Source organism: Tiliqua scincoides, chromosome 2 (assembly GCF_035046505.1).
Source record: "Tiliqua scincoides isolate rTilSci1 chromosome 2, rTilSci1.hap2, whole genome shotgun sequence".
Taxonomy (NCBI): Eukaryota; Metazoa; Chordata; class Lepidosauria; order Squamata; family Scincidae; genus Tiliqua; species Tiliqua scincoides.
Genome location: NC_089822.1, coordinates 125372735 through 125400146, shown reverse-complemented (window position 1 = coordinate 125400146; position 27412 = coordinate 125372735). Strand labels below are relative to the sequence as shown.

General features: G+C 47.5%; 1 protein-coding gene across 2 annotated transcripts; it reads left to right on the top strand.

The window, feature by feature from the left end:
* Positions 1–175: 175 nt before the first annotated feature.
* Positions 176–23635, top strand: ARHGAP9 (Rho GTPase activating protein 9). Of its 2 annotated transcripts, XM_066615289.1 has the most exons (18): positions 176–274; positions 2341–2748; positions 5524–5777; positions 9617–9856; positions 11117–11293; positions 11540–11650; positions 12760–12821; positions 14297–14378; positions 14559–14654; positions 15461–15559; positions 16791–16902; positions 17042–17152; positions 17611–17709; positions 17874–17951; positions 18522–18575; positions 19840–19974; positions 21379–21484; positions 22098–23635. In XM_066615289.1, exons 2-18 carry the CDS (start codon positions 2409–2411, stop codon positions 22282–22284), a joined length of 2343 nt encoding a protein of 780 aa, XP_066471386.1. In that variant the 5' UTR covers positions 176–274; positions 2341–2408; the 3' UTR covers positions 22285–23635. The 2 variants fall into 2 exon arrangements, with proteins under 2 accessions (XP_066471386.1, XP_066471387.1); XM_066615290.1 differs by lacking the exons at positions 176–274; positions 2341–2748; positions 5524–5777; positions 9617–9856 and having other exon boundaries at positions 11215–11293; positions 16791–16917.
* Positions 23636–27412: the final 3777 nt, after the last annotated feature.

Here is a 27412-nt window from a genome sequence, read left to right as displayed (position 1 = left end):
TTGGCTTAATGGGGCTGTGGATCAGAGATAGTGCCTCTTTCCTGCTGGGTGCTGCATGCGAACAAAGAAACTCACTGCGGCTCACAGGAAACCATTCACCCCTGCAGAAGCGGATGTGTAATACCTGTGCTTTTGTTTCATGCACCAAATTCTTTTGAACAAGTGAAATGCTTCATCTTTTCCTTACCTCCGTGGAGATGGAAAGAAGGGCAGAGCAGATCTGGGAGCACCAGCTTCTTGAAGTGTGTCCCCTCTCACCGTGATGTAAGTTCAGGTAAATATAACTGAAAGATAACTGGTCCGGATTTTCCTGTGATGATCATGAGTCTGGATGATATTGAATGTTCTGCTCTTGGGCTTCTGTTCTTCTGGGGTTGGTAGCAGAGACTCCTGAACTCAACTTCCTCTCTGAGTAAGGGGCTTCATGAATAGATTCAAGGAATGACTGAAGCCAGTTACTGCTTACATCTAGGAGGAAACAAAGAAAGGGGTAAGGTGGCAGTGAGATTCTGTGCTTTCTCTTAGCCTACTGAATATTCTTTCATGCTCCCACTTCCTGAAATGATAACAAAGGATTTAATGGGGCAGGTGTTTATGGAGTCAATTTTCTGGTGAGAAGATCGGCTATTCTGTAGATTACTAGGCAGATTAGCTCAAGTTTCTCAGATTCCATTTTGAATCCCAGACTCCAACCTGGAGTGCCTGAGCAGTTGGCTCCCAAGGCTGCAGCCATGATTGACCCTCCTCAATTGGCTGCAATTAGTACAGAATTAATCTCTGTTCTGTGTGTGACCCCTCCAAGGAGGAAACCATAAATGCACTTTCAGTTTTTGGAGCAAAATTGGACCCTCCCTGCCTATACTCTTGAAAGTCAAGACCGTCTCAAACTATTCTTTAAAACACAGCCAGACTCGCCTGAGTCACTCTGCCCACAAGGCTTAAAATGACAAAACTGGAACAGGAAACAAGGCTTTTTGCTGTGTACGCAGTTGTAAGTAACCATATCAAAACTGTGCACAAATTGTACTTAAATGTCTGACTAGATGTGCTCTCCCTGAAAGCCGTAAGCTCTTCTAATTTGTTAGAACAGCTGATTGCATAAGTGGTTAACCAGTGGAAGGCTGTTGGAGGGAAGATCTTGGCTGCAACCCTATACACGCACTTTCCTGAGAGTAAATTCCACTGAACACAATGGGACGGACTTCTGAGACCTATAAGATTCTGCTATTTGTCTTGTAGGAGGGCTGGACCAGATGGGGCTAAATCAGGGCCCTGACAGGAGGGATATTGGGGAGTCCCTTCAGAGGCCTGGGTGAAGGCCTCATATTTGTTTATTTGAGGGTTTCTAGAAACTGCCTCCCTGAGCCAGTTTTATTTAAGAGGAGCAAATTCCATTGGGAACACCCTTTGCTTTGTATGGCTGCATGTTGTTCATTCGGTAATAAGCCGCAAGAGCTGCTTCCTGTTGCAACAGCTCCTTGGATGTTCTTATGACTTTCACTTTTCTTGGGCTAGGCAGCCAGCAGGGTAAATGCTACATTTCTGGAAAAGAATAATCATATAGTACTTATTACTGTATTATGGTATTATTATCCCCGGAAGCCATACAGAACAGACCCTGACTCTAGGCTGGCGCACAATGGGAGCCTTGGGGAGGGGGAGGGTCACAGAATCCCAGGCAGAGAAGCCATATGATGGCATGTCTGAGTGGACGTGCGTTACAGCTCTATGAACTTTTCCCTGCCTTGGTGATCTCTTTGAATAGTATTCATTTTAAGCATGTGGCTGAAACTTTACTGCACAGGTGAAAGGATTCTGAAAGCCAGGTATCTGGCCATTGCAATCAAGAGCTGTTAGCAACTGTGGCTTAATTACAGTATGACTTGTGGTAGGGAACTAACTAAAACCACCATTCTAGGAGGAGAAAGACCCATTTTCAAAGCATAATTATTCCATGAATTTCCTTGCCACAGGATAGCCACTAGCACAAACGGCTGCTGGAAGCAGAATTGTCTCACCTTTCATCAGGTAGCAATCCAACAGATGCTGGGGATATATGCCCATCCCTTCCAGCAAAGATGGCGTTGCACCTGCTAGCTGCGCTTGAGTAACCAAAGGGTGCTGACTATTTTGAAACTGCTAATGGAGTTGCATTTTTTTTTCAAATTTTGTATTTTATATAGAAAAACTACAAAATAATGTATTATACAGAGTTTTAATAAAATTAATGGTATACAATTTATAATATTGAATGTGTTGTTCAACCAGCTGAGTAGAGTAGAAGTATTTAAGAGGGTATTCAACATCTTAGCATTGTGTCCCATTATGTTCCGTTTCCAGATAGCAGCTGAGAACCCTCTCTAACCTTGGAGTTCCTAAGCCATTGGGGGCTACCCTGTCTTAATGAGATGCTTTCAGGCCGGCAGTGGCTGGAAGGGATCAACCGTCGCCGGAGTATGCCATCGCAAGATTCCTCGGGCACTGTGATGCTGCAGGCCCTCTACAACTACCAGTATAACACTGAGGATGGGAGGCGGGTGACCATTTTGGAGGGTGAGATGTTCCAACTCATGCACAAGGCCAATGAGGATTGGTGGCAGGTGCGGCGGTTTGGACAGCCCAAGGAGAAGCGACCCATCTTTGTGCCTGCTGCCTATATGACTGAAGTGCCCACTGGCACAAGGACAGCCTCACAGCAAGACAACATGCTATATCCTGGCATCAGGACAAAGCGGGATGGTTCAGCTGGTGAGTTTTGGAGGAAAAAGCCAAGCAAGCAGGCAGTGATTCTGGCTGGTATTTCTACAGGGGCATTACAGGTTGAAGAATGAAATGGGGGCCCAGGTACAGCCCTTGGAGTCATCCAACCACGGTAGATTGCGCTGGAACCTGGGGGATTAGTAGGGAAGACTTTTCCACTGTTGGTCCAACTTCACTTTAGGATAGCTGGAACTGTGCTGCCATTAAGGTCATCTTCCCCTCAGAGTAATGGGTTAAGTTGAGTACTGAATACAGTACTAGGTAAACAGCAGGTGTCGGAATAGTGTGCGAATAGAGGGTCATCATCTCAAGGGTCGCAATCTGGATCGAAACAGAGAAGTCAGTCCAAACTGGGGTGGAACAAAGATACTGACAAGAGTCAGTAGAAGGACAGACAGAGAGGGGATAAGGTAGGCATGGGGGGGGGGAAGGCTGACTGGCAGCTATGCCTGCAGTAGGATTAGGGATGCACACAAACAAAGGGCACAGTCCTAACCAACTTTTCAGCACTGGCATAGCTGTGCCAATGGGGCATGTGCTGCATCCTGGGGGGCAGTCGGGGAGGCCTCCTCAAGGTAAGGCAATGCTTGTTCCCTTACCTTGGAGTTGCATTGCCCTTACCTTGGTGCTGGAAGGTTGGTTAGGATTGCTCCCAAAGTCAAAGTCTGTAAAGATCTAGGACTGACATGGAAGCAGTCAGAGCCAGGCTAGGTCAGAAGGAAGCAATAGGATGCATGGGTGTGTATGTGAGGGGTGGAGCCATGCTGGGACCAGGCAGGATAACTCTTTCCCCCCTTCCCCACCTCTGCAATCTCAAGTGGATCTACTCAAGGGCACGGCTCAGGAGTGCACAGGCTTGTAAGGCTCTTAGTTGCCCATCTTCCAGGACCGGCCTGGAATCTGCAAGACTCAGCATCAATCTCTAGGAGACTCAGAAAGATATTGATAGGGCCTCCTTGACTAAATTACAATTTTCACATTGGAAAATCCCCTCTAAGAATAGCTTCAGGCAGAGTTGGTAACCATAGTAAGCAGGGCAATTTGGCCAAATTGGGCCCCGTGCTTGGAGGGCCCTCACATTGGGGTGGCAAGCAGAGTGCCCGCAGTAGCAGCTGGCACCTCACTCTGTAGCTGATGCTCTAGCATGGAATCTTCCATGCCAAGGTGTCACGAGGAGATTGTGGTGAGCGGAGCATTGCCGCCGGATAAACATCCCAGCCACCCACCCTTGGGTTCAATTGGCTTGAAATCAGCGACCCTGGAAGCAGTTGGTGGTGATGCTGCTCCTGGGTGTCTTGCCACTGGCACTCATCCTGGTGAGTGGGGTGGGGGCGAGGCAGTGGGATGGTTTTGCATTGGGCCCCACAGCTCTTAAGACCAGCCCTGATAGTAAGGCTTTGAGTCTAAGTCATAGCTTATCCTGACACTGTGCAAATTCCTGTGTAGCTTATGCTAGTATCTTGTCCTTCAATAAGAGGCTAGTGGGACGTATTTGTCATGCTGAAACCCATCCATCTTTGGCTCTGCATTTCAGAACCTGGTCTGCATGTGCAGCGGAATGAAGCAGTTGTTGAGTTCTCTGAGGAGATCAGAGTTGTACCATTTCAGACTGCAGGCCACCGGTGGGTCATGCTTTTGAATGCTCCCCTGGGTGAAAAATATCCTGCAAGTCAAAAATGAACATGACAGGGAGAGGGGCTGGAATCTTACTTCCTGTAGAATCTTACTTCCTGGCATGCTAATTTTTAATTTGCAAGGAGAGCTTCTTCTTCTTTTTTTTATTTTCATAGAAGAGCTTTCAAAAGTGGTATCTTCCACCTACAGCCTGAAAAGGAGGAATCCATTCTATCACCTCAGGATTTTACCACCTCACTCCTATCTCATTCTCTTGCATGTGTAGACAAACAAGGCCACTGTAGCTTCAAGTGACCACAGCTGTCCTAGTCTTGGCACTGTACGTACCCCAGAAGTACTATGCATGAACAATATCATAACACAGCGGTTCCCAAACTGTGGGTCCTGGTGGGTCGCTGGCCCACTGAGGCCAAGATGCTGCAGGGTCAAATGGCAGACAACCCAGAAGTTGCTTCTGGGGTGCATGTGCCATGTTGCACCGCATTTCCCAAACTGTGTGTTGTGCCAGTGGGCCAGTGATGTGGCCAATCACACGGAGTGCATAGGCAACTCAGAAGCTACTTCCAGATTGTCCACTATTTTGCCCTGCAGTTTCTTGGCCTTGGCAGGCCCTGGATCCATTGTGGACAATGCAGTGAGTCACCAAGATAAGGAGTTTGGGAATGCCTATCATAACAGAATATTTTGGCTAGGACTGGGGAGAACTAATAATGAAGAGGAGGGGTGCATGAGACACATGGGGCCAAACAAGGTGTGATGTCTTTGGCCCTGGTGTGCTTATTTTCTCTATAAATAGCACTTATGGGGGAAACCGGATTGGATGGGGGTATTCCTCCCCTTCCCCACTGTGGTCCCATCTTGATCAAGACTTCACACAAGCTATTTAGAGAACAAAAAGAGCAAGCATATCCGAGCCAATGACATGGATGAAGTCATGTCTCTTTGGCCTATCATTGGCCCTGATCAGATGTTGGCTGGTCTTTTTCCAGAAATTAATTGGCTAACACCACTTTAGGATGTGCTGCATGTTAGGGATCTGTGAGGGGTATTCAGTAGTTGTTACCTGTGCAGAGTGAGTCCCCACAGCAGCATAGCAACCCTCAGCTGATCCTGTCGTTTTCCTTCTAGCACACTTGGAAATGCTGTCTTGTTCTCTGGAGGATTTGTATAGACAGTCACATCCACTGCCTTCGCACGCGGGGCTTGCATCCTGCCACAGCCTCACTCTGCCCATGATGGGATCATGTCCCCAGTCTCTGGGTAGAACCTCCAGCATGTTTGGCTTGTCCCAGCCCGCCTATCCACATGTAAAAGAAGCAAAGCAGTGTCTGGAGCAGTGTTCTTCAGAGGAGGAACTGGCAATGAAGGGGAACCACCAAGTGGTGAGAGACATCTTTCTATTTCATCTTTCTATTTTTTTGGTCAGTAGGCACATGTAGTTGAGCTGCAGGGAACCGCATAAGAACTCCTTTTCTAATTCAGCTTGCAGCAGAATCGAGTCTGATGTTTGTGAGTGTTCCCAAGCAGGATATGAAGGCCACAACTCTTCCCTGGCATCTGTGCCCATCATTTGCTATTCAGAAATGTACTGACTGAACATGGATGTGTCCTTTAGCTATTATCATGGTTAATAGCCATTGATAAACCTCTTCTTCTCCATGAATTTAATACTTTCCAAAACCATCTAAGGCTGCAATCCTAACCACACTTTCCTGAGAGTAAGCCCCATTGAACTAAATAGGACTGACCGGAGTAGACCTGGTTAGATTGTGCCCTAAGCTAGTATTTGTGGCCACATTTTACACTTAATGAATTCCATGATCATATACTGTGTGAAACAGCATGTTATTTTATTTGTCCTACTACAAATTTATGTCATTGAATGACCGTAGTATGATGATAGAGGGAGAAACATTACTCTCTACTTACGGTCTCTAGTTTGCACTGAATGTATTGCATAACACATATTTTCGTTTGTCTAGGTAGAAAGTGCTGTTGTGCTTTGTGATGTTATTTCTTGGGGCTCTCTCTCTCTCTCTCTCTCTCTCTCTGGCTAACTTCATGTGCTCAACTGAAGTGACAGCAACCCCATGAGGGTGGATGACCTCCTGGCTTGCTTCCCATTGGACGGCTGTTCATTGTGACACGGGAGACAGTTTCATAATGGCATTGTCAGGTTTACATGGGAACTGCCCAGATGACCAAAACCAAGCTTATTTTGCTTAGGGAAACTTCTTTAGATCTGACTTACCACCCATAGCACTACATTCCATTCTTCTGTAATGGATTAGGTAGGGGTAGGCAGCCTTACTGCAAAGAGAATAGACTTGCTATGGGGGTGGGGTGTAGGATAGCACACATGTGCTTCGTTCCTTAAAAAAGAAAAAGAAATGCAGATGTCATATTTCAGATATGAGGCTCAGTGGTACTGCACCTGCTTTGCATTCACAGTCTATGGCATCTCCAGGTAGGGCTGGGAAGTCCCCCATCTGAAACCCTGGAGATGTCACACTGTAGATAGTACTGAACCGGATGGCTCAATGATCTGATGCAGTATAAGACAGCTCACATGTGGAGAGTAGAAGAAGGCAGCTTGCAAAAGAACTAGAAAAAGAAAAGAAAAGGTGTGTGAAATGGTGGAGGTGTTCCTTCTTATGCATTTTTTTTTAAATAAGAAAAGAAACCGGACTTAATCAGGTCTGGTTTGGGAGGAGGAACTGGGGTTGAGGACTTCGGCACTGCTGGATCTCAAAACAAAGGGGGAGGAATTATACAGGGGTAACATCTGACACTTGGCTGATCGCAGCACATCTCCACATCTGCCTCCTCACCACTTCTCCTTTTGCCCTCTCCCTGATTGGAAGGGGTTGGGAGGCTGTGCTCACCCACAGGATGTGGGGAAGCCAGTGGGAGGGTCAGCTTCTCAGGGTGTGCCTTTGAACACCACCACTCACCCAGGCACTGACAGCAGGCAGTAAGTACCGGACTGGGAGGGGTACTGGGTTGCTCCCCAGGAAATGCTCTGGGGGAAAGCATGAGCAAAGGCCAAGTGGCAAGGGGCAAAAGATGGCTCATAAAGACTAAGTGAGCTTGGCGAGCAGACGCAGACAGAGAGCTGAGGGTGACGAATGGGAGACTGCTGGAAATAATTACAAACAAACCCCAGAAATGAAGCAAGACTTACAGCTTCCGCTGGAGCTTGAGCAATGAATGGCACGCCTTGAGGTGGGATGGAGAGGCTTCCTCAGTGTCGCTGGGAGGAACTAAATGCAGCCCATGCCAGGCAAGCAGCAGCGCACTGGCAGAGCTAGAGGCAGTCTTAGAGCTGGTTTCGGGGTTCAGGCTGACTCTGCTGGGCTAGGGGAGGGCAGCTGTGCATTCGCAGGAGCATAGCTTGTGTCATTTCAACACAGAACCAGAAGTGCCCTCAGTCTTTCTCTCATTTATATCCTCTCCCTCTAAAGAGCTCAGGGTGGCAGGCATGGGAGTTATCCCATTTTGGCCTTCAAATAACCTGTTGAGTAGGTTAGAGAGAGAGAGCAAAAGCAGACTAAGGCCACTCTTAGGACCCAAACCTATTCAATTTTCCAAGGCTGATGCAGCCACGTTTGGAGGGCATGCGCTGCATCCTGTGATGGTGGGGCAGTCACAGGGGCCTCCTCAATGTTAGGGCGCATTTCTTCCTTTACCTTGAGGCTGCATTTTTGTGGTTGCATTGGTGCTGGAAAGCGGGATAGGATTGAGCCCTCAGATTGAGTTTAGGGAGGATTCAAACCCAGACCTCCCTAATCCCATTCCAACACTCCTCTATGAGCCTTTCCCCCTCCTTCTTATGATTCATCGGTCCTCACCTGTGAATGAGGAAGGGCCAGGGCCCCTAGGATATGAACATGAAATTGTCCTATCTGGTCCTCAGAAGAATCGTACGAGGAAGATTAGGCTCAAGAACATTCTCTTGCCCATGCTTCTTGCAGAACAAAAGTTGGAACCCAGATCTTCCTGTTCTATCAAAAACTTGATACCCCTGGTAGGATTGGCTTCTCTCTCTCTTTAGCCCCCCCCCCCATTCTGTTCTTGCCATTTATTTGACTTCCAATTGGACCAATTCTTTAGAGTGCCTCTGGAGACAGAAGCCACCTGACAATTCTCCCCTTTTACTCCTGCTGTCCTGTAACCTCCAACTGTATCTGCTGGGTGTACAGATACAGTACCTCAGTTTCCTCCATGTGCATCAGCCTCTGGTGTATGAGTCTATATTTGATATCCTCAGTCTCTACCTCTCTTAGGGCACAATCCTAAACTACTTTCCTAAACTACTTTCCCTGACCTAAGGGCAATGCAGCTCCGAGGTAAGGGAACAAACATTCCCTTACTTTGAGGAGGCCTCCGTGAGTGACAGACACCCAACTGCAGGATGCAGCACACACCCCTTTGGCACAGCTATGCCAGTGCTGGAAAGTTGGTTAGGATTTGGGCCTTGCTGGTACTATGGCAGGGTTGGGTTTTGTTTGCTTTGCTACTTTGTAATGGGGAAGACTGCCGAGAGCACACAACCCCAGAACCCAAATATCTGCATGTCTTTTTCAGGCCTATTCTAAGTTGCTGCTTATTATAGCATGATGTTATAGCATGTAAGACCATAAGTGGTTTCTGTCCAATGTGTCTTACAGCCCAATCTTATGCTGGCAGGTTTCAGCTGGAAGCCAGGAACTCTGTTGCCATAGCCATTCTGTCATTCTATGACTTGACAATGATAGTGCAGGAGCCAGTATACCCTGTGCCAGCAGTGGCAGGCCACAGAACCTCTGCTGGAGAAGGCAGGGGAGGATTGGAGCAGGGAGGGGGCTGGGCGGGGGGGGCGGAGGATCTTGGTGGCAGCTGTACATGCTGAGATCCTTTCTCCCTCTTCCTGGCCTGGTCTCACCCCCAGGAGTCTCCTTGGGCTTATGCCAGCAAAAGAGGTGGTGTATGTCTGTGGAGATCCATTGGAAACCAGGCAGCCTACAAAGAGGAAAGTAAAAAAGTTCCCTGAGGAGATCTCTAGCTTGTGACCCCATGGCACCAGTGCTGAATAGAATTGAGCTGTTAGGAATGTTTGCTTTTGAAGGTGTTCAGGACAGTCCTATGGCAGGGAGCGAAGCCCCACTTTGTTCTGTACCCCGTGATGAGGAGAGACTGCTGCTTCTTATGAAAAACAAGCAGGCCTGTTTTCTTCTGACAGATGTTGGATGACACTCACCTGACTCCCCCTGGCAGCCCTCCAGGGGCTGGCGCCCCAATTTATTACAATCTGGAGGAGATGAAGCAGCTACCGGCCATGCCCCCCAGCCCTCGCAGCCCCCCACTACAGGTGCTCGAAGCTTGGGAACGCCACATTGATTGCAGCTCCCTGCGTAGCTACTTTTACAAGCCAGAGACGGGTGAGAAGTCATGGAAGCCCCCACGGAGGCCCCAGGAGATGGTGAGGCTGGTGCTCTTTGGGGCACCTGCATTAACCGAGACATTCAACAGCAAATGTAGAGTCTTCCTTCTTATCATGTCCAGCCAGGGCCTAGGAGAGGGGGGTAAAGGGGGTCATTTGTACCCGGGCCCAGGGTCAGAAAAGGGGCCCAGGAGCCAAAGGAGGGGGCCGAGAAAGTTCCTGGGAGCTGACATTTTCCTATCTCACCTGAGCTCACTGCCAGCACATAATGCTGGGGCACCACCACACGCATGTAGTGCTAACTGCTGCTGCAAGCCAGACACACCAGGCCCAGGAAAGCACCCATGACCCTCCTTAACACAGTGCCAAATCTGGGAGGAAACTGGCCTGCTACAGTAGCTCTTTGGCTTGTGGATCCCATAACCATGAAGGAGTGTATAGAAGCTGAGAGACCCAGCTGTGGGGCTACAGCTGCTGCAGAAGTTCATTTTGATCCATTCTAGTGTGAGCCTCAATTCAATGATGCTAATTTTTTTGCAATCAATTTTCTGTATTTCAGAAATTTTAGAGAGACTTAAGAGTGTGTTTGGTTTTCCATATGACTTTATTTCCATTATTACTTTATTTAGTTGCCGATGCTGCATGTTCAGGTAGACCTGGGCTCTGCATCAAGAAGCCTAGTAGACCTGAGGTCCAAAGACTATTGTGGCTGTCAACACCCTCCCCCTGCCTTATTTTGCCCCCCTACTTGCCTGCCCCCATTGCCCCCCTTCCCCTCCTCTACACCCCCCTCCTTCTCTCCTAGAATCTGCCTCTGAAGTCCTGGCACCTTACACCAAGCCGAATGTTTGGGCTGCCTGCCAGGTGCCTGAGAAATTCTGCCATAATTACTCTAACGAACTATGTGTCCTGGCAAAGGGGAAGGAGCAAGCCTGCCAGCTAATCTCCAAGCCCCATTCTCTCCGCCGCCACCCCCAGTCCTCACACCCCTTTGCCACGTGCTCCCTGCCGGGAGAATCTGTGCCTGAAGGGTCTTGTTAGTAGCATCAGCAGCGAGGGTCAGGGCTGGGGGGCATCAGGAAGCTTTGGGTCAGGACTGAAGGCCATTGGTGATGGGAGACAAGAGCTGAAAGGAATAGCAGGGGGGCTGTGGATTAAGACTTTGGGAACTGTTAAGATCTGGGCTGAGAGGGGGGGAAGGGAAGCCTTTCTTACTGCAGCCACGGCTCTTGCCTGCTTGCCATCCTGTTCTCTAGATAGGAGCTTCTCTTCCTCCCTCCCTTGATTCTGTTCCTTCAGAGCTTGGTACAAGCAGAGGGACCTGACCCCTCAGGCCCAGTGGATACTCATCTGGGTGAAACTTTGGACAGAGTGAAAGACGGGGCAAGGGGTGAGCAGCCTGGCAATCCAAGTCTAAGGGACAGGACGCTGGGCTACACAAAATCCATGGTGCTGCCAGAGACACGGGTATCTAAGGTAAGTCAGAGGGGTGGGCAGATCCCATGGGAGAAAGAACTTCCAGGACTTTGGGGTGTCTGGGCCTCAAAGGCGATGGGGAAGATGCATTTGGTGGATGTGTTGCAGAGAGCCTGGGTCGCTCTGTGTGTCTAGACTAGAGCAGGAGAGTGTGTGCATGTGGGGCATGGCAGGACAAAGGATACAGGAAGTGATTGGACACAGTAGGTGGTACGGAAATTCCCTTTCCTTTGTCACTCTTTATAGGGAAGCCATCGCCGGAACCTTTCCCAGCACAGCTGTGAGGCCTGGGTAGGGGATTGCCCCCCATCAGCACCTGCCAATGGTTCCCTCTCACATCTCCCTGACCTACTACATGTAAGTTCTGACTCTTCCCTGTCCTGTGGTAGGGCCCTTCTATCACCATTCCTTGCATGGGTCTGATGCAGGGAGCCCTCGTTCACTGTAAACCCCTACGGCCCAGCCCCAGGCTGAGAGTGGGATCTCTCCACTCCCTCATTTGATCTGATGGAAGTCAGAGAGTGCTACCCAGGCAGTGGTCTAAGATATGGTGCAAGAAAGAGGGAGAGGGCTGTTAGCTGCAGATCTCAGGGTCTGAGAGTGAATAAAACAAGGGAGCTTCAGGAAGTGGAACACATTGTGTGACGTGAGGAAGATCTCCAAGTACCTGAGTCTTCAGGACAGAGGCTGGAATTTCTACACCCTCCTGCTAGGCTGTGCACGCAGGAGCATTCTCTGTTCCTGTTAGCAGCCTCACCTCTTCCAGAATGTTTGGTACTTCCTGTAATTGCTTGTTTCTTCCCCATTTCTGTTTGAGAATGAGGGCCAAACTACACACATATATTACAAATGATGTGAAAAAACATATCATTGCCGTTCCAGCTTTGTTTTGTTTTTGAAACAGCAGCTGGGAAGGAATCTGGATCAGAATTGAAGTGCATATGGAGAGGGCTGTAAACCTTCCTCCTGTACCACTATCTTGATGAAAATACATTCTTGAAGCTGCTATTTGCCCTGGGACGGAAACTTCCATTACTACAGATACCAGTTTTCCTCCTAGGGAAAATAACAGGGGAGGGGACAGCTTTCATAAAGAAAGCATCGTGAGAGAAAGGGATAACCTCTCTTCCCCATGTGCCATGGTTCCACTCTGAATCCTTGGCAACTGCTTTGAAGACAGAATTGCAATGCTGTGTTTAGCGTTGCACGCAGTTTGACCCTGATATTTCACCTCCCCAAGCAACTAGTTGCTTGTTTCCCTCTGTACTGTCTTCCTAGTGGGTGATGCACTTTTGGGAACGGATGCTACCTGGGATCATGGAAAGCAAGGGTTTGTGGGAAACAAAGGTGTGTAGGGAACGATAAGGAGTAAAGTGTGTGTAGTTGCGATAAGGAGTAAAGTGTAGTGCAGGATTGCTCAAAGGATTCTTCTGGGGGTCCTTTCTGATGCTACTTCCCTGCTGCAGACGGTGGAGAAAGCTGGACAGCTGAACAAAACGAAGATTGCAGAAGGAGGCCGGAAACTCAGGTACCCAGCAGCGTCCCAGCAATGGGACAAAGTTGACAGCAACTGTTACCTTGCACATGCCTGAGCTTGTCTGATTCTCAGAAGCTAAGCAAGGTCAGGTCTGGTTAGAACTTGGATGGGAGACCGCCTGGGAATACTGGGTGCTGTAGGCTGATACCATAGTCTTTCAAGACTGAAGGTTGCCAACCATACCCAGCAATGGGGAGGCACTTGAGGAGGGGTGCCTGCCTCGCCAGCCCTTTTGGTGGAATCCAAACAGCCCTCATGCTAACCTGGCTGGCTTCTTTGCTCCGGCTGTACAGCATTTCACAGCTGAAGGGATTTTGACAAGCAATGTCCTTTGCCATGAATGGACAAAGGGGGCAATGCAGGGTGGTGAGTGAATAAATGGGACCTTTTTCAGCTATCATCACTGGCCAGGAGGAGGCCAGGCAAGCTTAGAAGAAAACAACACAGAGTTGGGCCTGGGTTCCCTCCTTAAGGGAGAGGCAGCAAGCTCAACGGTATGGGAAGTGGTGACTTTGGGGCTAGCTGAATAAGATGGATGTGTGATATTCTTATGATGACTGCATGCACGTATGAGCGCGTGTATGTACGTGATTGGTTCAAGCAGTGTCCAAACTGCAGGACTGTCCTCAGAAAGTTCGTTTCAGTGAGAATAGGGTTGATCTTGGGGAATTCTCTCTCCATTTCCCAGAATGAGATTTCGAACCTCATGGCTTATTTACAGAGGACAAGAAATAGGAAGTAGCAAGACAAAGTAAGGTCTTCCACATGGAAGCTGATAGAGAAGAGAATGCAGAAAATGTATTCTTATAACAGCTGCCATTTGTAGTAGTGGAAAGCTGCAGTGGGGGGGGGGGTTTGTCATTTATACTGCTGCAGTGCTCATTGCAACAAACTAATGTCAAGAAAAAGGGCACCTGAGGGAGGCCATGATCGAGACATACAAAATTATGCAGGGGATGAATAGAGTGGATAGAGGGATGGTCTTTCCTCTCTCCACAACACCAGAACCAGGGGACATCCACTAAAATTGAGTGTTGGGAGAGTTAGGATGGACAAAAGAAAATATTTTTTTACTCAAGGCATGTAGTTAGTCTGTAGAACTCCTTGCCACAGTATGTGGCCTAGTCGCCTCTAAAAGGGGATTGGACACATTTCTGGAGGAGAGGTCCATCACGGGTTACAAGCCATGACGGGTGTGTGCAACCACCTGATTTTAGAAATGGGCTACATCAGAATGCCAGATGCAAGGGAGGGCACCAGGATGCAGGTCTCTTGTGTGCTCCCTGGGGCATTTGGTGGGCCACTGTGAGATACAGGAAGCTGGACTAGATGGACCTATGGCCTGATCCAGTAGGGCTCTTATGTTCTTATGTACCTAATCACATGGCAGGTGTGTGGGTGTGCACATAATATCTGGATACTTGTATTCTCACCCTGCTTCTCTTGTTACTCCTCCATCCCTCCAGAAAGTCCTGGTCATCCTCATGGTTGGTTCTCGCTGGGAATAGCCTCATGTTCTACAAGGATCCCAAGGTGACAGCAGGATGGGTGAGTGGAGCAGGCATGTGGTATTGTGGTAGGCAGATGAGCAAGGAAGCACAGGTTGCATGTAACATCAGTAACCACCTTTGTTGTTCTTTTCCCAGCAGTCTCTGGGGCAGAACAAACTTGACACAGTGCCCACTGAGACTGTGGGGGACCTCCTCAGTCCTCCTTTTTCCTCTGCAGAACCCAGCTGGTAGCCGACCTGAAAGCAGTGTGGATTTGCGTTGTGCCCGCATTGACTGGGCCAGGGACCTGTCCAGCAAGCGGAATGTCATCCATGTAAGCACATGAATGCTCAGGGAATGAAATCCAAAACACTTTGGCTTACGGTGAATGAGTCAAAGGTGATACTGCTTGAACCTAAGGTGCTCCTTAGGGACCCCTTATGCTGTTATACATTATTTTATCTGTGATGTGCTCTTTTATTGTTGTTATTTTTAAAATTGTTTTTATGGTTTCTATTTTAATATTTTATTCTGATGTTTTTAGAAAAGCGGTATAAAAATCCTATAGTAATAATAGTAATAATAATAATAATAATAATCTGAGGAACACTCCCCCCATGAGCTGGTTTGTTATTCTTGCAGAAGGTTTCAGAATTGACCCTTTCCAGAACTTAAAGTAGGAGCCATTGTCTGTGTTATCTATCAGTAAGAAAAGAAAGGGAAAATTCTCAGACAGGTGGATTGAATCTTGTGGGAAGAGGGCAGTGAGAATCTCTCCACATCACATTGGCTGTGGTTAAGAGCAGCCAAAGGCTTGACATATCACATTCCTAAGTGACTATCAACTCCATCATTCACTTTCTCCTTGAACAGGTGGTTGGCAGTGGTCTCCTTGACAGTGGTTCCCAAACCTTTTCAATTGGCAGCTCCCTTGATTCTGGTCATTGGCCACAGCTCCCCATTAGGGCTACAATTCTATACACTGCATAGTGTGGCGGGTTTTTCGCAAGGATTCTGCAGCGCCCCCACTGTTTTCCGTGGTTCCCTGGGGAGCCATAGCTCACAACTGGGTTACTCGCTGGGTTACACAGAGCCGTTGCTTAACCCATTCTGACCTCTCCTGTTTTCTTCTGTTTTTAGTTTCGCACCGTGACTGGCAATGAGTATCTCTTACAATCAGATAGTGAGGCTGTCAGCCAAGACTGGTACCAGGCTATCAAAGGTGTCATCCGTAGGCTGGTGAGTGAGGAGCACCGAGAAGCTTCAGCTTCCCCCAATTCCTGAAAGACTGTTGGTGAAAAGGAGATACTCAGAACAATCTTATTTGGACTAGTTTTTGCACCCACAAAGTTCTCAGATAAGGCCTCTGAGGGGTTGACCAGAAGGAGTTGACCAGCAGCAGGTTCCATGTTCTAGGTGGCAGGCCCTGCAGGACTTGAGCTTCCAGGGCAGGCTGATGCTGCTTTCAGAAGGCCCAGAGCTCAGCTGAGTCCTTCAGCAGGGGTGCTGGCTTGTTGATTGTCCAAGGCCTGCCTCTCAGCTGAGAGATGACAGAAACATAAGGGTGGAAGGCCCTGGCTTGAACCTTTGCTCTCCAGCACGGCCTGGTAGATAACCTCAGCTGGGATGGTTAGTGAAGCGGCTCAGGGCCCAATACTAACCAACTTTCCAGTGCCAGTGCAGCCTCAATGTAGCCGCGAGGTCAATGAACATATGTTCCCGCACCTTGAGGAGGTCTCCATGACTGTCCCCCCACAGCAGAATGCAGCACCCCTCCCATTGGCACAGCTACATCAGTGCAGGAAAGTTGGTAGGATATGGCCCTCAGCTGCCAAACTGCTTGCTTGAAAGATCTCTGCCCCTGATTTCAAAGGCAGCATCAGACCGCCATCATCTTCTGTGTGGCTAGCAGGGGGCACAACATGGTTTTCCTCAGATTGGTTTTTGGACAGATTTGCCAATGGAGGATCCCCAGGTTAGAGATTCCTATTCTATATGGAGTGGATCTATACAAATCCTCTCTGCTTTAGCAGTTACGTATATTTAAGGCACCTGAGGAATGGGGAATGACAGAAGCAGTGAACCAGGGAAAGCTAATGCCATCTCAGTCCCTCTTAATGCACCAGAGCTGTCTGTGCTCTTCTCCGGTCCAGATCGCAGACTTGGAGGATCAGCTGCAAAGCTGAAATTCAAGTCAAGTAAGGTGAGATTCAAGGAGGGTGCTGAAGATCATTCTGCATTGCTGGAAATGCTGAAAGAGCAGCAGAAAACTGGAGATCAGGGATCTATTGAATGGCTCTGTTATTGTCATCCTATAGCATCTCAATCTAGGCCAGTTGAAATGGTACACTTTGCAGTCAGATTCAATTAAGGAAATCAAGGATATTTGCCTGTGTTTGCCTATATGGCCCCATTTCCCTTCCTCCCCAGTTAAGCCAGAGCTTAACTTAACTTCCCTTTCACACTGCAGGACCAAGAGAATCCCCTGAACGAACCACTTTTTTATCCACTCAGCCGGTCAAACAGTGCTGATCTCGTGGACCTCAGTGCCGATGAGGAGGAGGACCTGGGGCCCCTAAAGTGTGAGGCACAGGCAGGTAGGTGTCAAACAGATTTGGAGATGGAAAATCTTGGAGACGGTTGTCCATGCAAGTAAGAAAAGGCGGCTGAGCTGCAATTACTGCAGCAACCTCAACCCCACTCATCTTCTCCTTCTCCCAGCACCCTCTAGTCCTGATAGAGCCTACAAAAAGCGGGTCAAGAGCAAGCTGAGACGTTTCATTGCCAAGCGACCGCCACTGCAAAGCTTACAGGAAAAAGGACTGATTCGAGGTGACTAGCCCAGCCCCCCCCCCGGTAGTTTCACCCTCCATTGTGGGTTATGGACAAATGGTGGATTTTCAAAGGCAGCATGTGCAGGTTACTTGTACCAATATCCCATTTTTGCTCCCACTGGTTCCACTGGCTCTTCTGAAGCTGCTTATTTGCAACTTTCTCTGCACATCTCCCCCAAACCAGAAACTGTAGCTTCTTACCTGCAGCCTGAAGCAGCAAACGCAAGTTGACTAAGACCAGCCCCAGCATGCAGAGCTAGTTTCATCCAGCCCCTATGAGTGAAGGTGGATATGGTGAGATTTGCTATCAAAGCCATTGTTAGCTGTATGCCCCCTTCAGGCCACCAAGTGAACAGCATGGCTACATATATTTTGTTTGTGGTGGCTGTGAAATCCTGCCTTTCCCAGAACTTGACCATCTGATCCTGCTAAAGCATTACCCTCTTTTATCCTCAGATCAGGTGTTTGGCTGCCGGCTGGAAGCTCTGTGCCAACGGGAAGGGGGCACAGTACCACGTTTTGTCCAGCAGTGTGTAGAAGCTGTGGAAGAGAGAGGTCAGTGTGCCTAGTGGTGCTCCCACTGGCTTCTATCTAAAATGTGACCTGAACTGATATCGTTCCCTAGTCATGGCACTGCGCTCTTGTACCTTCCTGTGTCCATCCTGCCAAGCCTATGGGATGAATGAAATTCACAGCAAGGTCTCTCTCCTTCCTCTCAGGTCTGGATGCGGATGGGATTTATAGAGTCAGTGGAAACTTGGCTGTTATCCAGAAGTTGAGATTCATAGTTGATCGTGGTGAGTACTTGCATGCAAATAGCTGTTGCATGCATAGCTGGAGGGTGCAGTGGCAGAGGAAGAAAGACGCTGATTCTCACAGCCATTTCATTCTCCGTTCTGCTTTTCTGGGGGTGAAGATAGGTATAGTAGCATTGGTAGAGCTGTGGGGCCAGTTTGAAAGCACCTTCATGGCATTTGATACAAATATACTTTTTTCTGCACTGGGGCAAGCTCTGAAAAACCAAACTTGCAAGTTATTTTCAGCATGATTCAGTTTGAACCAAGGAACAAGCCTATTGTAACATCAACAGTATTCATTGCCTCCACTCAAATATCAGACCGGTTTTGTAGCTATTTTTCAAAATAAGGTGAAAGGTATCATATCAAAATGTATATATGCTTCTTTAATATATGTCTGTATTATAGGCATGAAGGATGAGCGGGACAAAACTTATGGCTGAATCAGCATTCTGCGTGTTGATATGTACATGTATCAGGACATTTCAAAGCCAAGATTACGCTGCAAGGGAAGGATGTCTGTTATGTCTCTCTTCACCCTGTCTCAAGCCCCATTATTTTGCCTTACAGAGCGGGCAGTGACATCGGATGGACGTTACGTCTTTCCAGAGCAGCGTTGCCAAGGTAGGGTTGGGTGTCCATATCAGCCTCTTGATGTCTCTGCGAGATCAGTGAGACAAACCTCCAAATGGGCCAACAAGTGCTCTGATGCAGGCATCAGAATCACACAAGGCTCTTCTTCCTGGCTGGCTATTCAAAACAAACTGCTTGGATATTTCTGTGACGGTGCATAGTGTTTTATCTAGCTTTCCGTTTCCGGAAGATTTTTTTCAGTTTCATCACAAAGGGAGGAAGTTGGAGGAGATACTTGATTAGATTACATGCACATCTGTAGTATTTCAAGTTGTACAAAGGCCTCCTGGAATGATGAACATGAAAAATCTATTCTGCGTTTGGAAGTATAAGAACCATTGAATGAATGCCTGCCTGACTAGCACTGTTTGAACCTTTGCAGGTCCTCCTTTGCATGCAGGATAGGGAATTGATAGCCTCTAAGTTGCAAGGTAGCAGCCTCAGCCTTTGTGAAAGGAAGGCACCCTTGGAGTACAATTCAGTCACAATTAAGCACTTTAACATATCACTGATTTCAGAGTAAAGCATGTGCAGTATCTTCCAATGAAAGACTTAAATGTGGCTGAACCTGAGCCCTTGCTTGAATCTATGTAGCAACTGTACTTTTCCCAGGACCAGTGAGGAGTACCCAAGAGTTTACTTTGTACCTTGAAAGCTACTAGTGAAACAGGAAATGAAGCAGTCGTTCCCCTCTCCCCCATATTCTTTTTTTCCATCCTCTTGTAGCAAGCAGGAACTCTAGGTATGCCACACGGCAGGTGATGGGGGTGGCAGAGGGAAAGATCAGGGAAGGTATAGGCAGGAGAAGCCACAGATACTTTGTCCCGACATCACATGTAATTTTAAATGCACAGTACTAGTCTCAGAGTTGCAAGCTGGCAATCCTAGGGGCAGTTTATTCTGTTGCGGGGGGGGGGAGTGGTTTATGTGTTAAGTGCACATGGAAGGGAGTTGAGTGAAATTCTTCTGTATGCATCGGTTAACCTCTGGGTTTGAGAGGAGGGCCAGGCAGAGTGCAGCAGCAGCAGATCCTTACCTGAAGCAGCACAGGGGAGAAGACCACTGATTTGTAGTTGGTACATCCACATGTGAGTATGGAATGGATTCTAGTTACTACCCAGTTCATTAATCTAGCATCAAAGATGTGATCTGTTTCTGTGTCGTATAGGCTCTGGGGATGGCTCAGGGGGGCTGTTGATACCCCTTGAATACCTCTGCCCCCACTGACTTTGTTGTCTATATCCCTGTTTCCTAGAGGATAAGCTGCGTCTGAGTGACCCGCAGTGGGATGATGTGCATGTGATAACAGGTGCCCTCAAGCTTTTCTTTCGGGAGCTGCCGGAACCACTGGTGCCGTACAGTGCTTTTGATGAATGCATCGCTGCTGTCAGTAAGTGTGGTTTTTTGTTTTTTGCCATGTGGCTTTGGCCGTGCTTGTATGGGCTCTGCACGGCTGCATTTTGAGCCAAGATTAAAGCCTCACAACCTGTTTTCAATTCTGGGGCTTGGCTTTGGAAAATGTGCCAGAAAAAAGAATGACTTCCTGAATCTTCCTAGCATCTTTGGAGACACCACTTCAGTTTCGGGTGGTTTGAAACAGGTGTATAGGGTAAATAATGCATCTTGCATTCATTGCTTTAGGGAAGCATAACAAAGCATCTACTGAAATTTATCTGGCCAGGGCCCTGTCAGATCTTGAAAGCAGAGAATCCAGGGCCAGTGCTTAAAGGGGTGAAAAATAGATGTAACATGTTAAAAGCAGTGGGGGTGCTTGAAAGTGTTCTCAAAGCAATCCATAGAAATGGTCCTTTTTTCGGACTCAGGTAATCTTTGCAAATTGAGATCTACAACTTTTCTGAGTAGATCAGTTTGAACCACTGAAAAGCCAGTTGTGAAGGGTCCTTATTGACTAGTATCTCTCCCATCACCAATCTGTGCACCCCAATTCCTGAAGCAATCTTGCAGTGGTTTTTAAAATTATAGCAATTTCCTTAATGTGAAGAATAAATATGTGTATGTGCCTCCTTAAATTATATATATCAGGCAGGCAGTCGATTTTCTAAAGCATAAGGGACTAATGGCTGAACAAGCATCCAACTTGCTTCACCTCCTTCCTAATACATAGCTGCGGGGGAAAAGCACAATGCAACATTGTACACATTTCCTGCCCCAGGCCAGCAGCTCCCAGTGAAGCTCAGTGGGGAAATTCTAACGCGATCACATCACAAGATTGTTCATCCACCTGTTGCAGGTTGGCATCTACCATGCATCTCCTTGTGACACGTACCAGTATTTTGGAGCTCAGGAAAGGTGTAAAATCAGAGTCACTTCACAAGTGAAGGACCCACTGTCAGCACTCTTAATCCAGGCCTAGAAAATGAATGTCCCATCCATTTGCTGTAAATGATTTTTTTTGCAGGTGGGGACAGGAGTGAAAAGTGCATTGAGCAAGTGCAGGCTGCCCTTTCCTTATGACTCATAAGCCACCACAGTTGTGCCCTGAAGATTTGAGCCACTTGAATCTCAACACTCCTCTCTTTGCAAATGAAGCCCTGGGGATATGGAATGACTATATTAACAGCTGTGTTGCCCCAAAGGCAGTTGTATTCTGCTGCTACGATTATACATTCCGTTTGTTCTGCGAGGTGATCTCTGAGCTGCAAACTGAAACAAGAATCTCAGGCCTATTTCTGGCTCCCTGTGCTTCCTGATGCTGCCCCTTAGAGACGTCCAAATAAAATTGCCCACAGTACCCTCCCCACTGAAGAATGTCCCATTGCTTTTTCCTACACAGAGCTGTCTGACCCCAAGGATAGAGTATCTAAGCTGACAGAGCTAGTCCAGAGCCTCCCTCAACCAAACCGGGACACACTGCGTTACTTATTGGAACATCTCCGCAAGTAAGGGCCCACAATACCCCCGTACCATCCAACTCTACTTGTTTTCTTACTTGGTTAGCTGTTACCTGTTGCCAATGTGTGCTGAGTTTGTTACTGATACTAGAGTTTACCTGTCAGTGGTTCCTTTCTAACCAGTGGAATTCAAGCAGTCTCACTTTTGCTGTCAGAAGATCTACTTTGCTGGTATGTACTCAGTTTTGAAAATTCAATTTTGGCACTATTTGGGGACTGGAATTGCATGACACATTGGGAAAAAAATACAAATTCACGTTATTTGAATCTGAATGTAAAAATGGGTCATTTCTAGGTTGTCAAAGGAAGAAAACATTGGGGTTCAGCTTTCAACTCTCCTTTGGTGTGAGATGTGATAAGGAAAAAGCACATGTAAAATGCTTTCCCCCTCATCTAGAAACAAAAAGTCCACATCTTGAATTGGGGGAAAATGTTCCAAGTCAGTGTGCGACCATCAAGCTGGCTTAAACCCCAGCACTTCTCATTTTAGAAATTAAATTCCAAACATATCCAGTTGTCTGCTTTGGCCAGGAATCTGTTAAAGGAGAGGGCAATATATTGGAACTATTATCCTCATTCCCTTCTCTCTCTCTCCCTTCAGAGTGATGGAGCACTCAGACGCCAACCGGATGACCACACAAAACATTGGCATTGTCTTTGGACCAACACTGCTGCGACCTGAGCGAGATGTAGCCAGCTTGGTGGAGGGCATGGTGTATCAGAACCAGGTAGTAGAGCTGCTCATTATGCAGTTCCCTTGCATCTTTGGGTCTCCTGGTGCAGAATGACTTTGCTGGGATCAATCTCGAATGCTGATGGTTTTATCCGAAAAGCACACTGGATTGCAGATAATTTAGTCCTGGATCAAGCACTGACTACGTAGCCTTGTGCACCATTGACCTGGTTGTCGCAACTAGACCATTCAGCTTGGTATTTGCTTCTTTGGCTACAGGTCAGTAGGTGCTTTGGGCCCCTGCAGGATCATCCTCCAGGGTCTGAATCAGCATTAGAAACTGCAGCACTCTTAGTGAAGGGTTTTTGTTTCCTAAACGCAGTCACTCTCCCTAAGCCATCCTGAGCCTCCTCAAGACAGATAAGGCAAAATGAAGAAAAGTTATGCAACAGGCAGCAACTTAGCACAAAGTTCTGCACAGTCCCTCAACTATGGACTGTGATGACGAAAAAAGCCTGTGGAAAAGGGGGGCTGCCCCATTTCTGCTGTAACACCCATTCAATTGGCAAATACGTATCTGAAAGTTACCAGGCTACACAATGTTTTGCTCCCACAAACCTGTGCTAGCTATTTGTGGCACACTGGCATGCTGAAAGAAAGAGATCCACTAAGAAGTTATAGTCTCTTCCCTTTCTGACCATCAGGAGGTTGTTCTTATTGCCACTGGTGACCAGACAGGTAGTTATTTTCAAGCTTGCTATAAATCAGTATAACACACAAAGCCATACTCAAAAGAGGGTGGAAGATATTTCCTTTCTTGGCCTTCATCTCTTTGCCTACACCTGTAGTCCCAAAGGAAGAGGGTTCTGAGGGCTTTGTGTGTCAGGGACCTACCTATGCCTTGTCTAGTATTTCTTGGACTACATAAGGGAGAGCCTGAAAGGATGAAACTCTGTGCTTCACTCCCTGTCCCTTTGAGCCAGTTATTGTGTTCCCTTTGCATTGTGGCCTGGTGCCCCTGACATGCCAGACTCCCTTGCTCTGTCCCTACAAACTTCCACACCAGTGTGCCAACTCTTCACTGTGGTCTTGAAACTGTGCAGTAATCATCCTGTAGAAGGTACTCTATGACTCATTTTGTTAGGGCACATTTCTACTGAAAAAGTGGAACCAGTTTGAAACAGGTTTCATTGCAGTGGCATTCTGGGAACTAGAGTTTTGGGAGAATAATGAATAATTCTGTGTTAAAGATCCAGAGTCTTTTTACAGCACTACTGGCCTCTTCTTTCACTGGAGCCAGTGTCAGAACAGCTTTGAAAACTGGCTGCAGTGTGTAGTGTAGACATGTCTCTGCTCTGTAGCTGGGGCTGTCTGGGTTCTCAGGGATCTCTCTATGGAAGCTTAAGGCATACAGGTCCTTAGTTTTAACCTGCCTTTCCCACTGACTTGTACCACTTAAAGCCCAATCCTACCTAAATCCCTGTGTGGTGATGCAGCGGCACCAGCACAGCTACCACTGTATCCCATGGGGAGTTTTTAGCTGCTGGAGGTCTCCTTTGGGTAAAGGGACATTTGTCCCCTTGCTCTGAGGTAAGTCTCGGCAGCTACAATGGGTCAACTTAGACATGCGCCAACGATATTGGTGGTGCAGGTCCCGGTTGACCCATAGCAGCTGCTGGGACTTACCTCAGAGCAAGGGGACAAATGTCCCTTTACCTGAAGGAAATTTCCAGCAGCCAAAAAAACCCACAGGATACAGCGGAAGCTATGCTGGTGTCACTGCATTACTGCCCTGGGATTTTGGTAGGATTGGGCTGTTAGCCATTATGTTACACCAGTTCTCACCTATGTGACAGGTAGAAATTCAAAAGATGAAGCCCACTTCTTGAATTTCTGTTAATGGTCTGGGTGCCCTGTCAGGAAAAACATGATTCCAACCCTCTAGTCAGGAAGTGGGACTTGTAATGACTGATACAACAATTTGCTTTCCCACCTTCTCTGTCCCTCAAGTTCCATGCCCTTCCTCCATACCTTCAGTTCCCCCATGTTCCCTGGTTTTCCCCTCAGCCAAAAGTTCAAGTCCTTTGAAAACCTAACTCTCACAGGCAAAACATGTTTTTCAAATAATGCCTTACCAATTTTTATGTCACCAAAACAAATGAAATGTGACATCCCTGGTTTTGGGTGGCAGATGTTTTCCATCATAAGCTTAGGGCACACCTTGGCCCCTTTGTGGACTATTTGTATCACATGTGACTGCTGTTAAAGATGGAGAGGATGCAAGAGATAATTTGATTGTACATCACCAGGAAGCACTTCAGGTTGCTTGTTAGCAGATCCACAACCAGGGAGGGCTCCAGCTGGCCAGCTGGAAAGGGGCCATTCCCAGCTACCCAAACACTGCAGCTCTTCATTGGGTACAGTAAATTAGCTGGCTGAGAAGGATTCGGACTCAATACAGATTTCCTCACAAGAAAGCATAGGTTAATCAGTAAAAGAAGGGAGCACAGACAAGCAAATAGTTTTGGCAGTGAACCAAAGTGGACTCATGATAAATTTGGGTGGCATGCACACCCTCTTCCCCAACACATCAAGCGCAAAAAGAAATATGTTCTGGTTTTCACCAGAAACCAGATTTGCACAGCACTGATTGGCCAGTGTCAATTGCTTGTGTCACAAGCCACTGATTGGCTTGTGTCAATCAAAGCGTCACAACCCACCATTTTCTTTGAAGTTTTTAAAAGGTAAGAAAACGAAAGTAAAAAGTTAGACTGGAAACAATGACTGACAGCCCAATCCTAACCCACGCTGGAATGGGGAGACCGGCTGGCCCACCCCGTATCCAACACGGGGTTAGGGCTGAATGTGGCTCAGCCCAGGGCAAGGAAAAATTCTTCCCCTTATCCCAGGTAACGCCACAGCAGCCCCAATGGGACTACTTGGATCTGCGACACCTCAAGAGGAGGCGCAGATCTGAGCAGCCTAGGGCTGTTCCAGGCTGCCCAGGGGCACGGTTAGTATCCAGCACAAGTGCCAGATCCCAGTCATGCCCCCCCGCTCAGCCCCCACTTCTCCACGGGCCCGCCTGCCGCCCGCCCTCCCCCCAAAACTCCCACCTCCCCCCAAAACTCCCCATGCCCCCCCCAGGGCCCCCCCAATGGCCTGACTCAACCAGCAGGGGCTTACGTTTTGCGCTGGCCCGCAGGGCTTGGGCTGGCCTCCCTCCTCAGATGGTGGCACAAAAGTACTTTATGGTACTTACGCAACACCATTGGGTGGGCACAAGGGACTTGTGCTGGCCCAGGTCACCCCTGGATTGTGCCTTGAGGGAATAAATCCAATAGGGGGAGGATTTTATCAATTAAACAAAAGGTTGTTATTAAAAAAAAAAAAAAAAAAAGCACCTGCATGGTGAGAATATTACAGAATGAAGATATATCTCCATTATCTCCTGGATTTATCTCCTAAGAGGATGGACTAGATGACTTCTAGATTATGAACTTTGACTATATGAAATTTCTTGCAATTCATATTAAAGCAGCAGTATTGCCTTTCTTTCTGAGGAAATATTTTTTAATTATCATTTTATATTGATTTTTTTTCCCTAAAAAAGGAGAGAAAAAGATTTACAGGTAAAAAATACTCACGCACATATACTATATACAGACCATCAAAATACATGTCATCGTGATATGCCTGAAATATGTGTGCCTTCTTCCTTTGCCTTAATACTTCCTTTCCCCTTCCCTTGGCTGCAAATCGGTTTGTGGGAGCAGGCATTGGCTTGGCTTCCAAGCTAAAATATAATAACCATACAGAACAAAACGAAAAGGGGTGAAGGGGTATATCTTTGGTTTCTCAAGTTTAGCTGATGTTTTTGCTAGGAGAGTCATTCCCTTCTCTCCCACTGTGATTCTTGGCAGGAGGCAGTGGGAGACTAGGAGATGGGAGAGGTCAGGGTGTTCCAGGAAGGTTTCGTGGCTGCTGTCAGCTCAAAACAGGCAATGCATTTTTTTTTTTTTCATCTTGGAGGGACAGAAAACCCAGAAATGAAAGACTGGAGCCATGTTGGTGCAATGATAGCCACTAGATGCTTTTAAAAGGGGATTTGATGGATTCATGGAGAAAAGATCTATCCCTGGCCACCAGTCATGTTGGCTATGCAGAACCTCTGCGTTCAGAGGCTGCGTTTGCCTGTGAGTACCAGCTGCAGGGGGAAATGGCAGGAGATATGCCTTTGCCTCCTACTTGTGGGCTTTGCAAAGGCATATCTGGGTAGCCACTGTGGGATACAGGATGCTGGACTAGATGGGCCTTTGATCTGATCCAGCAGGGCTCTGCTCATATTCGTGCAGGTGACATGTGGTGAAAATGGCAGGACGAAAACCTAATTCCCAATGGTGTACTCAAGTTTCCGTTGTCCCTACTTTCTTTGTTGAATGGGGTTTCTGAAATCTCATTAGGAAAGGCAAGAGAAGACTAAGTGCACAGACTATAGGCAATGAGGTTACTCCCTGGCTCCACACAATACCACCTTTGAACCTGAAAAAAAACCTTACTGGGTCTCTCACCTGAGTCCTCTAAAACCCCCACAGTGCACATTTTCCCTGTTATTTTAAAACAATCACCTCTTCCAACAGCTACATACAAGTTTGTGCTGTCAGCAAAGTGATTTTGGACCCAAATAATCTGGTCCCTGAGCTATTTTAGACACTTGTCATTCACGAATGGAACACTAGATGGAGCAATAACTCAGTAGTAGAGTGCATGCTCTGAATGCCCAGGGTCCCTCAGATTCCCTCCCCCCCCCCCCCCCAATCTCCAGCTAGAAGTACCTCACACATAGCCTGGGAAAGACACCTGCATGAGGCCACTAAAGAGCCACTGCCTGTAGAATGCAGTGGTAGGATTGATTGATCAAAAGGCTGACTTGGTATAAGGCAGTACCACATGTTTGTATCATGTAGCATTCTCACTCATCTCTCTTTCAAGTGTCCCCCATTAAAAAAACAAAGCCATTAAAAAAACAAAACCAAACACCTGTGTGATTGGCCAGCATGGCTTCTTCTGTTAAAGTGCTTTTGAAATGGTAAGAGCAACACCTTATCTGCTGTTGAAAAGGGATGTCATTGCACTCACATAGGATCAAATCAAAGAACCCCGCAAAATTCCTATACCGTTAAATCCTTAAGTGCGATGGGAGACAAGATTGCTGTGGCTCCTCCCATCCTTCCCTCCCTAAA